At 41.8% G+C, this 12,497-nt stretch overlaps 1 protein-coding gene across 1 annotated transcript; it reads left to right on the top strand.

Annotated features, from left to right (window-relative positions):
• The first annotated feature begins 218 nt into the window (after positions 1 to 218).
• Positions 219 to 5,484, top strand: LOC142992654 (macrophage mannose receptor 1-like). Its single transcript, XM_076143156.1, has 4 exons — positions 219 to 356; positions 2,641 to 2,964; positions 3,671 to 3,957; positions 4,685 to 5,484. The coding sequence occupies exons 2-4, from the start codon at positions 2,664 to 2,666 to the stop codon at positions 4,874 to 4,876; spliced, it is 780 nt and encodes a 259-aa protein (XP_075999271.1). The 5' UTR covers positions 219 to 356; positions 2,641 to 2,663; the 3' UTR covers positions 4,877 to 5,484.
• The last annotated feature ends 7,013 nt before the right edge of the window (positions 5,485 to 12,497 follow it).

Genomic DNA, 12,497 nt, shown 5'->3' with positions numbered 1-12,497 from the left:
CCAGGTTAAGTCTCTGGCCAGGACAACAGTATCATAGAGATACTATACGCTGTGATGTGGTGGGACTTGGATATATTCCATGTGAGTTAGATCACCCGCAGAATGTTCCTGAATGTGAACATGCTGCTTTGTGTATTTGATGGACGCACAGCTGCGTGAAGGTGAGATTAGAGAGAGCGTGTTGAAGGGTGGTTCACAACCTTGTGATTGGTCAACATGTTTCAACGCAGCTCCCCGCACATCACAACACAATAGGTCCCGTAAATGTTCCAAAGCTCTAAGTTGGACTAAGGAGCGTTGGGATTCGAAGCAAGGACCTCCAATCCTCCCTGCTGTTGCTGCTGCTGCCGTCAAGGGTGAGAACTGATGTGGATACAAGTTTTTTTGAGCATAGCAACAGTGACAGGTCAGGTTTCAAATGTGGATCACCTCACAGACAAATCGGTATTTATTCAAGATGATCAGTTTTTAGATTAAATTAAAAATAGATATATCATTGATCATTGTATGCTCTAGATCACTGAGCCCTCATCTTAATTTGCCTCAGTAAGTTATTGGTCTTGTTCAGGCTGAGTGGAAAAGTGGACTGGAAGATAACTCGGGAATCATTTCTGTCTGTGGGTGAGGCTGAAAACTCTTGATGTCTTTATAAACAGTGTGGAGCTAAAGGTTTTAAACCTACGATATAAAAATTGATAATTTTTGCAAGATCTCTAGAAATGAGCTTCAATGTTGTAAAAACAAGACGGATAAAGTCAGAGTGCAGTAATTCAATCATAAAGACAAGACCAGAAATGTATTTGTTGCTTGATTATTATGCGACTTCTTACGAGCTTCGGTTCAATTCATTTCCTGCAGATTTTGCATTCTCAACTCTTGTTTTCTAAAGTTTAAAAAGAAAAAAGAACCGGTTATGGTCTGCTTAAATTATGGTTAACCCATTGGCTCATTTTACAAAGATTAGTTTTGCATTCAGTAGATAACATTCAAATTAAGTTGTCTGCGGTTGGACTAAAGCAGGGGTGGGGAACCTTTTTCCTATCGCAGGCCATTCCTGTAGCTATTTGCGCTGCGATTGAATACAAGACTTTTCTTTGCGGGGGGCTATACGGGCAGTTGGCCGGAGGTTCCCCGCCCCTGGATTAAAGGATCTGTCATCAGTTTGAGACCGCAGATTGCATCTTATTTTTTGTTGATGCGTTGCTCTTTGTTTGCATTTGGATAATAGCTTTAAAATTCATCCTTGGTGGTAATGATCTCACTCGAGAGAGGGAACTGCGAACTAGATCGAGTGCATGAGAGGAGGTCTGAAGTGCAGGGAGACTCAGGGGTGACAGAAAAGCATTCATTGTATAAAAAAATAAAATACAATTTAACATTAAACAGGTGAAAATAATGAGACAGATGCAAGTCAGGAAATACAGGGACAGGAAGTAGAGCAAAATACACAACAGTAAGTACTACAAAATAAAACAGGACACAACCAAAATACAGGATCATGACATTGGAAGCATTAGAAAATGAGCTCTAACAGGTGATTACTGCTGAGAGTAGCCAAATTGTTGAAAAACAATTTGGCTACTCTCAGCAGTAATCACCTGTTAGAGCTCATTTTCTAATGCTTGCGTTCATGCAGCTTGTGTTCCTGCAAAGCTTAATAGTCATTTGCTTGGACACACAGATTTACATTTATCCATCTGGCAGAAGTTTTTATTCAAAGCAACGTACAAATGACATTCAAATCAAAAACATTCAAGGAAAGGACAAGGGAACTTCTATGGCACATGTGGGAGACTCGGTGTGCTTCACAAAAGAAAAGACATGTTTAAAGACATCTGCAAGGTTTGTGCTTTAGCAGAACAGAAAAGTGAACATGTACTTTTTTAGTTTGGATTTAAAAACAATGCGAGCAGATTATTCAAGATTAACTATGATTGTTATAGCGCCACCACCAGGTTGATTGACGTTTCATTTTTTGCACAAGTAGTGAGGTCCACCAAGTTTGGTTACTGTGGACCAAATCATTCATGACATATGGCACTTTGTGAAGAATGAGCCACGCAAACACAACTTTGGCAGCCAATTATCGAGCCAAATATAAAAATAGATTGATATAAATACTACAGCAAATCAATACACAAATACAAAGCTTTTGTCCCACTTGGTCCAGTCGTTCTACAAATAAAATATTATGACAATTGAGCCAAAATTGTTAGATTGGATGATTCATATAGCCCAAATCTAAAAAGTTGGAGTTACAGCGCCACCGTCAGGCTCACCAGTGCCAAACTGTTATTCTTTCTTCCCTGAATCAAGTCCAAGCTTCTAAGCAAGTTAGTAAGTAAGTCTAAGAAAATCATGAAATAATTGGTTATTGATGATACTGTTGTCTCGGTTTTATTTAATAAATCAATCATTTTTTATTGACGGAAAATGTGACCTTCTTTGTGTATGGAAGTAAACTCCGTGATATCTTAGTTGTACTTCATAAAAACTGCCCAGGAAAGCAGAACCAAGCATTATCTCTGGTCAGGATATAAAGTCATTCATACAGGAATATTTAATATTTATCTATCAGGATGAAAACTTCAAACAACTTCAACTTAAATACGTTAAATAAACATTTGCTCATGATTGCAGATCTTAAGAAGAACGAAGAAAACATGAGGAAAATCAACAGACTGGTCGTCCTGCTTCTAATCCTCCTCCCTGCTCTTCTGCATGTGAAGGCAGATCGCCTCCAACCTAGTGGCTACTATCTACACAGCAAAGAAGAGCTTACATTTTCTAATGCCCTGCAGCACTGCAGGGACCGTCACACTGACCTGGTCACCTTCGATAGCAAAGAGGCCACGCAGTCCATTAAACCCGGCGAGGGCTGGATTGGTTTAAGTCGGGAGAATGATCAGAGCGAGTGGTATTGGTCCACCGGTCAAAAGGCTGAATTCATCCCATGGGCAGAAAGTAAGCAGTGAGCGAGAGAAGCCTGTGTATCTCCAAAATAACAATAACAGGCAGTGACCTAATTTCCCCCAAATCATGGCATGTTCTTAGATTGCTGTGACATCACTGTATACACTTTTACTTTTTGGAGTGTGCAGCGTGAGTTCGACTGAGCTACAAGCTACAAATAACAATTAATCACCGCCGTTTTTCTGCCTGTCACAGCGATAATCAGATGTTGTTTTTCAGATTTGGATCAAATTTGGCAGGTTGGTCATTGTAAGGGTCGGGACCTTCACTGTCAAATTGATCAAAGGTCAGAGTTACAAGGCAAAATCAGTGTTTTAACCCTGTCTATGCATGGGGAGAATACTGGAGGCATATTATTCTTATGTGAAATTCATGTATGTATTGTTTCAGACATTTGTATATGACTATTATTGATTACATTACGATCATTTGGCAGACGCTTTTATCCAAAGCGACTTACATTACATTACCACCGTTCGCAGAGGGGGGAGCAATTGAGGGTTCAGTGCCTTGCTCAGGCACCTCGGCAGGGGCTCGAACCGGCGACCCTCCGGTTCCCAAGCGGAAGCACTACCCACTGAGCCACTGCCATTACAGTATCAAGGAAGACTTCTCACTCTCACTGATGTATCTCTGCTTTGAATGATGTTTTAAAAGAAATAGTCAACATAGACATGTTCTTCTTTACTTCTTGCAGATGAGCCAGTGAATGACTGTGCTTTCAAGCATGCAGATCAAGAAACATGGGAAACAGATGCTTGCACTTCGACTCATAAATACATGTGTTTCAATCACCGTGTGATTCTGGTGAAGGAGAATAAGACTTGGGAAGAGGCCTTGCAGCACTGCAGGTCTCTGGAGGCGATTGACACCAAAATGCCGGCCACTGCTTACCAGAACCACCTCTATGACCTGGTCAGCCTGAGCACAAGCAATGACCATGACTATGCTCGATGGAAAATCCAGGTGGCTTCTTCAAACATGGTAAAACAGTAGTTTGTATGGCGTGTAGTAGGATTTTGAAGCAACACATTATTTTCCCCTCACCCATAGTCTGACAGGAAGACGAGCTGTACAGAGGTCTTATGCGGTCAGTGTCAGTGGCTAACATGGGCGGCAGTAGCGCCCTCCATAGGGACTCAGCTTGGCAACCGGAGGGTCGCCGGTTCGAGTCCTGTATGGACCAAGAAAGCGGACTGGCAGCTGGAGAGTTGCCAGTTTGCCTCCAGGGCACTGCTTGAGCAAGGCACCGAACCCCTAACACGGCCTGAGCTGACCCCTCTGTAAAAAGCTGTGTGTGTAAGAGTGGCACGCAAGACAAATTTCAGATTGCCGTGTCTGCATGTGTGATTTGACCCAATAAAGATTCTATTGATGGCAGCCTAGTTATATTTTTGGCTGTGGCTTCTGCAGTGTCACTAGCAAGTCGCACATTCCTGAAAACTGCAGGGTTGTCTTGACAATCCGGTCCTGTCCGAGTGCTGGCGTCAGTTCAGCAGTCAGTTATACTGTATATGTATCAGCCCACGCACTTTAAACACACAACCATCAAATCCATTGCTTCTGCTCCACCCTTTAGGCTACAGCACACCCTAAATACCTGACCCACCAATGTTGCTCCATAATAGATGCTGACGAATCTGACTGGGGTGTGAGCGCTGAATAAACTGAAAACTAAATACTCTCTCTCTCTCTCCTAAATGTTTGGTAGGTCTGGACTGGACTGCACTTCCTGGCCGGCCATTGGATCTGGGTGGATGGGAAAGCTGTGGAGTACCAGACACTTCCTCATTGCCCAGCTGCTGCTTTCTGTGGAGCCTTGGATAAGACAGGCACCGACAGCTACCAGAGGGTTAACTGTGCGGACAGAAATAACTTCCTCTGCTTCAATATGGAGGCTTAACAGATGTACTCGCCCTCTCTCTCTCCTTTCTCTGTCTCTCTCTGTTGCCCATAGATATACATGATACACTTTGCATCCCAACATATTTATTAAGAATGAATGTCATTCCTCCAGAGCAGTCACAGAATTCTTGTAGTTAACATCTAGTGGTCATTAGAGGAACTGCAGGTCACAAATCGGCCTCTTTTTTTTCACCTGCAAGCAGCCGATCAAGAAGACGCAAAACAAAGAACTAACTGTTTCCAATGAATCTCATGGTTGATGCACGCATTCTATTCTATTCAATTCAATTCAAATAAATTCAATTCAATTCTCTCAAGGCTCCACACGCACACACACACTACAGTTGATGAAAAGGCAGTGATTGCTAAGCGCAGCAGCTATGATATGTTAAGATAGGGATGCAAGTAATCATAATAAATAGTTTGGAATAAGTGTACATATTAAGTTAAGACATTATTTTCCTGTGTGTATTTACTTGTGTGTATGAAGTGGGCATTAACGTTTCAGCCCGATCTTCTCATATGTGCCGTGTATATTCATATCCAAGTTGGTGTTAGTCTTGCCAGATAATGTAAGAAAGGCAGTCGGTTCTGTTTGGTGGTTTGGTGACCCATTTGTTTCCATTTTAATCACACTGTGTACCTGAAATACAGAAATGACTTAATGCTTGTTATAAATGTTATTTTGTTTTGATGTTACGTTTTCATAGACTGTACCCCTTTGTCCCCTACTCAGCCGTTCTTTACAAACTGGTATTACTACATATATTTAAGGTTTAATCATTTCTAGAGGGACATTTAACACATCATAGATGACTTTGCCATGAAAAACACAACTGAGGTAAAAGCCTGCCCTCTTTCATGGTCACCTATCATGGATTCACTGCACTACCATTCACAGCTATCATCCCTGTTATTGTGGTAGCAAAGCTTTATTTTGTTCCTGCCATGTTCAGAACAATGCAAAATACTCCACAGTTTATATCAGGTCAATTGATTCACTCGCTTGCGTCTGTATTGCCTCAGAAGTTTGGCTGAGGTAGTTGTTGCAGTTTCATGGTGTGATCACCTTTGGCCACAAGAGAGCGCTCCTGTCCTTGAAACCTACACTGGTCACTGAAGAATGAAGTCAAAACAAACTAAACCAGTTAGAATGTGACAAAACTTTCCATGTTCATACATCTTACAACAACAACATACTTTATGTAACTACACTTTGTAATGCTGAACCTTTTGGAGAAGACCTAGTGTAAGATGAATGACCCAGCATCACACGGGCACTGAAAGGAACACATCCCTCCATCCCTCCATCCCTCCATCCCTCCATCCCTTTATCCCTCCATCCCTCCATCCCTCCATCCCTTTATCCCTCCATCCCTCCATCCCTCCATCCCTTTATCCCTCCATCCCTCCGTCCCTTTGTCCCGTCCGTACATACACATCCACGCTGCTACATTTACTAAAGTTTGTGTGCTTTGCTGTCACTTCTCATGTTTCCATTGGAGTTGAGTGCAAAGCATAGGCAAATTGTTTACTTCAAAGGTGAATCGGCATTGTCTCCATTAAAAGACACGACCTGAATCAGGCTTTCGGATCTCACTAAATTAAGAACCAAACTTTTATCCTCAAATCAGTCATTGGCTTTGACACACACATCCTCTTGCACCTCTGGATTGATGAGTCTGATATATAAAGTTCATCAGGGAAAACGTCTTCCACCTGTCATTAGTGATTTCACAGTTTATTAATTTATTGTTGGAAAACTTTCTATTGCTTCTTCCAAGAATAAATCAAATATCCAAACTTCCCGAGGGAGTTTAGGTGCAGTAGAAGGTTTTTTTCCTTGCAGTCACAGTGGAATAACATTTAGATGTTAAACTCTGATTTGCATTGCTTCTGGGGTTTCACAGATGAGGATTAGGAGGCACAACATACTTGATTTTACATAATGTTGTAATCGCTGATGGCGAGCAGTCGAGCAGAGCTGTGATTGGTCCAATTTAGTAAACCAGCTCACTTTAACAGATCTTATACGCGCTGAGGAGCGTCAGAACGACTGAATCAGAACCTTCAGGGTCTTCAACCTTCTGCTGTCATCTGTGGTGAGTGTTGATAGTAATCAGACTGGGACCTTTGGTATAATGAGACTTTATCACTGCTGAGTAGGGATTCTATTGTAAGACTTTTTATTTGTCTGTTATTCGGTCCATTGAGTCTTATTTTCTTAAAACAAATGAAAGCAGTTAGTGCAGTTAGGTGTGTGTCTGAAACAAATGTTGTTTTTTAGAAGTGCAATAAATTGACATCTAGTCCAAGCACCCTTGACCGTTTAATAAACATACATTTAGAATATTTTAAAGAAAGCCTTTTCAAAAAGAGTTGTTCATAGTTGTTCTATTGTTCTATAGTTGCCAATGTCTAGATCTAACTAAGTGTAGCACATTTACAACATAATTCTAATTGCATCATGTGTTCCTCTGCAAGTTTCCCAGCTCTTGTATGTTGAAACATGCCTGAAAACATGCAAGGCTGTGGAACTTCAGGGTTTTGGAGCAACATCTGAAACTCAATCAAACACAGAAAAAGGGAAAGAAAAAGGCAGGGGCAGGATCAGCCTGTATTCATTAATGTAGAAGTTCACCAACTCGTCAAAAGAGCTAACAGGGTTTAGGGGTTTTCAGACAGCAGGAATTTATGTTGTGATATTCCACATCGTAGTAATCCTTGTGTAAAAAAACTAATTTGCTTATAAACACAGATATTACAAAGAAAGAAGAGAGATGTTGAGGAGAATCCACATTCTCATCGTCCTTGTGCGCCTCTCTGCTCCTCTGTGTAAGAATCAAGACTCCAAAAATAAAGGCCACCAAGAGACAAAACTACAAAGCTGGTCTGATGCCCAGGCCCACTGCAGGAAAAAGAACGCTGACCTGGTCTCCATCCATGATGATCAGGATTTTGCACATAATTTATATTATGTTGAGGGATGGATTGGTTTGTATGATCCTCACTCGACAAATGAGTGGAAATGGATCAGAGAAGGCACAAAAGCCAGCTACACCCGCTGGGAACCAGGGACCATGGAAGGTAAGCAGTTCCTGCTTTGGGCAATATGTTTAGGAAATCAAATGCATTTTTCTTTACTTTTTCTGTTTCTTTTTTCCAGTACCGAATCCAGTCCCTGGTCAATGTGCTTACAAGGATGATAATGTGTACAACTGGAAAACAAGTCCCTGCACTGATCCCCGTCCATCTGTGTGCACTGTCAATGACATGATTCTGGTGACAGAGGAGAAGACCTGGGAAGAGGCCTTGGTCCACTGCAGGTCTCTCTCTATTGACACCAAGAAGCCAGCTAACATCCACAAGAACTACCGCTATGACCTGGTCAGCCTAGACTCTAAAGATAGCCTTTACTATGCCAAAGACATAGTCCAGGGGGCTACTACTGATGAGGTACTGCATGTTTCTATGGTATTGTTGGTATTTTGTATGGAGCACCTCGCCCTCATGGCCCACTGACCGTATTGGTTTAAATTTACAAGCTTTGGCTCTGTTACTCTGTTGGTTGTTCAGCAATTTCCCTCGGGATAAATAATGTTTTTTTGTTTATCTCATGGGGCCTGCAAAAATAGATCAAATCTGTTACGCCTATTGTAGAGACATGTTAGACTCAAACAAATCAGGACGTCCATTCAAATTTCCTTCAGCTTTGCATGTTTCCAAATTCCTGTTTGCAATACCTAAAGAAGCTTGTAAACACCAACCAATAACACCTGGATTATAGCCATTCTTATTTTAGTATGAATCAGGCATCTCTATCTAGCCAGTTCAGCGTGTTTCAACTCTGAAACAGATCGCTTCGATGTCATTGGTTCCCTGTTAAATAATTAAGTTTAGGATGCTGGTTTAGAAGGCTTCTGTCTGTCCCTGGATTCAAGAGGGGACAGGACTGTTTCAGCAGCTTCCCCAAATGTATGAAGTTTCTTTCCCCCTTAGTTTGTTCTTCCCACTTTGCTGAAACATTCATAATTCATCCATTCTTGCAACATAGATTTACTCTCTGGTCTGTAAGTAATCCCTGACTCTTCTGTCTGAGGAGATATGCAAATATCTAGAATGTCATAGTTGGAGTAAACCATCTCCACACATCAGGCTCTCCTCTTACTGCCATTACCCTACGCCTCATGTAGATTCAGAGAACGACGGGATACCGTTACATCCCTGCATGTACTGAATACATTTTTACCTTAATCACAGACTGACTCATCCACACACACATCCACAGACTTGCTGTTGGTGAAATCCACATAGATTTATGCTAATAAAGCTGCATGCCAGAGGAGCAAACATTGTTGTAAATCTCTCTTCTCCATGTTTGGTAGGTGTGGACCAGCCTGCACTTCCTGGCTGGCTGCTGGATGTTGATGAATGGAGTTAAGGTGCAACAGCCAACACTTCCTACTTGTCCAAAGGCTCATCGTTGTGGAATCATATATGGGAGCAGCACCCACATGTACCACACCAGTAATTGCCTGGAGAAAAGAAACTTCATATGCAGCAAGAAGTAACAGCAACATGAAGCCTCATCTGATGATAGAAGTGCTTGTTAACAATTTCCTCATCTGTGGCATCTTAGCCTCATTATATCCTCCTGAGTCCCAGCCCATTGACTTGTGTCCTCTGTAGTGGACATTTTGTTCATACGCATCTCCTTTTACTCTTGTGAAGTGCTGCTGCTTGTACAGAGGACGTCCTGGGCTTTCCATTCCATTTCCAATCACGTGTGAAACATTGTGTGTCAAAAGCATGTATGTATTTCTTAGACTGCTTGGATAATAGAAAGGTGTTGTTGCTCTTCTTCTTCTTAAAATAGGGTAACGTCCAGGGTAAGGGTGGTTTCATGGATGAGGTAGGTGGGGAGACAAGAAGACACTGTGAAAGGGTGGGATTGAAGGGTATTGATATATTTAATGAGCTTGGTTTTGCAAAAGTGATGCATTGCGCTTATGTAGACACACACTGTCATTATATAGACAAACAGCTCACCCATCTCATATGAAGTGAGGCGTATCAGAGCCTGGAAAGCCACTGAGTTTACCATGACATTTTAAAGCCACCAGAGGGACCTCATACCTAGTAGATGAAAGTCTGAGATGATGAACTGAGGAATGACTTCATCATAGTTGATCATTTTCCATGTCCTGCTACATATTAACTAATAAACTCCAGCATTAACTCACAAAGTTCCATGTCTCATTTTTCCTGAGTGTAACTAATAGGTGATAAGTGAGTGTGTCCCTTTGTATATCATCCAGATAACAAGGTCATGTCTGGCTTTACAAACTGATTAAACCCACAATCACAATCGCAATAAATACACAACAAGGCTATGTGGCATTAAAGCTGCTCTTGGCTCAGTGGTGAAGAATCCTGGGGAGACTCTCTCTCTTTCCTGTGTGTGTGTGTGTGTGTGTGCGTGTGTGTGTGTGTGTGTGTGTGTGTGTGTGTGTGTTTGTGTGTGTGTGTGTGTGTGTGTGTGTGTGTGTGTGTGTGTGTGTGTGTGTGTGTGTGCGCGTGTGTGTGTGTGTGTGCGTGTGTGCACATTCGCACTTGCCATTGACCTCCAGCGTTCCCTGCTGTTTGTCACACAGCTTGTGTTCCTGCAAAGCTTAATGGTCATTTGCTTGGACAATCAGCTTTACATTTATCTATTTGGGAGATGCTTTCATCCAAAGCAACGTACAAACAACATTCAAATACAACACATTCAAGGAAAGGACAAGGCAACTTTATTTCTGTAGCACATTTATACACCGGGGAGACTCAGTGTGCTTCACATGAAAGCATATTAAAATCTAAAAATATTTGATAATTCAAATTAGAGGGAAAAATGGTTTAGCAGAAGCAAAAGTGCAAGGTTTGTACTTTAGCAGAACATTATGGTGAACAGTTGGTGAACTGGGTGAAGGAGCTCAGATAAGTGGGCGTCAGCTTGTTCTTCTTCAGGTGTGATTGGGAGCCAATAGAAGCATACGAATGGCAGCATGATGTGAGTTTGTTTTGGGTTGGTTGAAGACCAGACGAGCCACCGCGTTCTGCATAAGTTGTAAAGTTTTGAATTGCAGGTGCCAGTAGACCGACTGTACCACTAAGGCGTTGCAGCACTGAAGGCACAACATGACATGTGCCTGTAACAGAATATGCAAATACAACAGGATTATCAGAACCAGCTCACTTTCACAAGTAGTCGTCCCTACACCATCTGTGAGCCAGTGGCATCACTCCCTCCTTCTTTCCCTCCCTGTGGCACCTAAATACTGACCAGACAATCAGAACCAAGTATTTTCTGTGGTCATTTTATGTGTATCATGTAATGTATGTTTTTGTCTGTTCTACTATAGAGCTTTTACTGAACTGGAATCAAATTTTCAGCATGTGAACCTAATGTAATGTAATGTGATGTAATGTAATGTAACTAACGCAAAATAATGTCCGGTGCCATGAATGATACCAAATATAACTCCCAGACTTTGTATTTTGAGTGCTCGATTGAATTTGATGAGTTTAAAGTCATACATAATGACATAAAGAACAACACATAGGTCCTTTTAACACATTTCACCATTGGCAGCCTGCCAAGAGAAGGTCAAATATCTCAAAAAATAAAAAATTCAATGTCAGTGACCTAACTTCCCCTGATCAAGAAGACAACAAACACACAGATTCAAATCAGTACAGCTTTATTTATCCCTTAAAGCTCCACACCGCACACACACATGCCATAGAAAGCGTATACACGAGGAAAAGTGACACAGATAATATCAGCTTGCCCTGGTCTAGCTTCTCTCTGTCATCCCTTTCAGCTGTGTGCACTCCCACCACTGCTGCAACACCATCCCTTGCCCATGTCCCATGAGGAGACTGAGACCAATCTTCAAGAAGAATCTTCAAGTACATTTACCAGCATGAAGACCCCTGTTCTGGAAGATAAGCTTGGAAAGATCGAGGTGGGCTGTTACCTGCTGGATTAGACACTAGAGGTAATGAATGAATGTGACGTGTTCTACTGGGAGAGTGGATGGCGGATTTAAGGGCACTTTACATCAAGTATATTAGTTACATACCAGATATAATCTTAATGTAACTAGACTTTGTAATGCTGAACTTTTTGGAGAGACCTGGTGTAACATGAATGACAGCGACAGTGACCCTTCAGTGAGCACTAAATGGAACGCATCCCTGCTTCCAACAAATATCGTAACATCCAGAGGGAGTTTAGGTGCAGTGAAAAGTCACATAGGAATAAACATTAAGATGTTAAACTCTGCTTTGCATTCTTGCTGGGGTTTCACAGATGAGGTATGGCGAGGAATATGCACGATAGATTTGACTTTACATAATGTTCACTGATGGACGCAGCAATCCAGCTGCACTGTGATTGGTCAACATGTTGTCGTCGTATAGAGAAATCAAGCTGCCAGAGAGTCTGTTGAATCCAAATCAGCAAACCAGCTCACTGGCTCACAGATCTGATACAGGCTGAGGAGCATCAGAACCACTGAATCAGAATCTTCAAGGTCTTCAACCTTCTGCTGTCATCTGTGGTGAGTGTTGAT

Source organism: Genypterus blacodes, unplaced genomic scaffold (genome assembly GCF_046128005.1).
Source record: "Genypterus blacodes isolate CSIRO-AG114 ecotype Tasmania unplaced genomic scaffold, CSIRO-AGI_Gbla_v1 ptg000022l_1, whole genome shotgun sequence".
NCBI lineage: Eukaryota > Metazoa > Chordata > Actinopteri > Ophidiiformes > Ophidiidae > Genypterus > Genypterus blacodes.
This window is presented reverse-complemented; position numbering and strand designations above follow the sequence as displayed.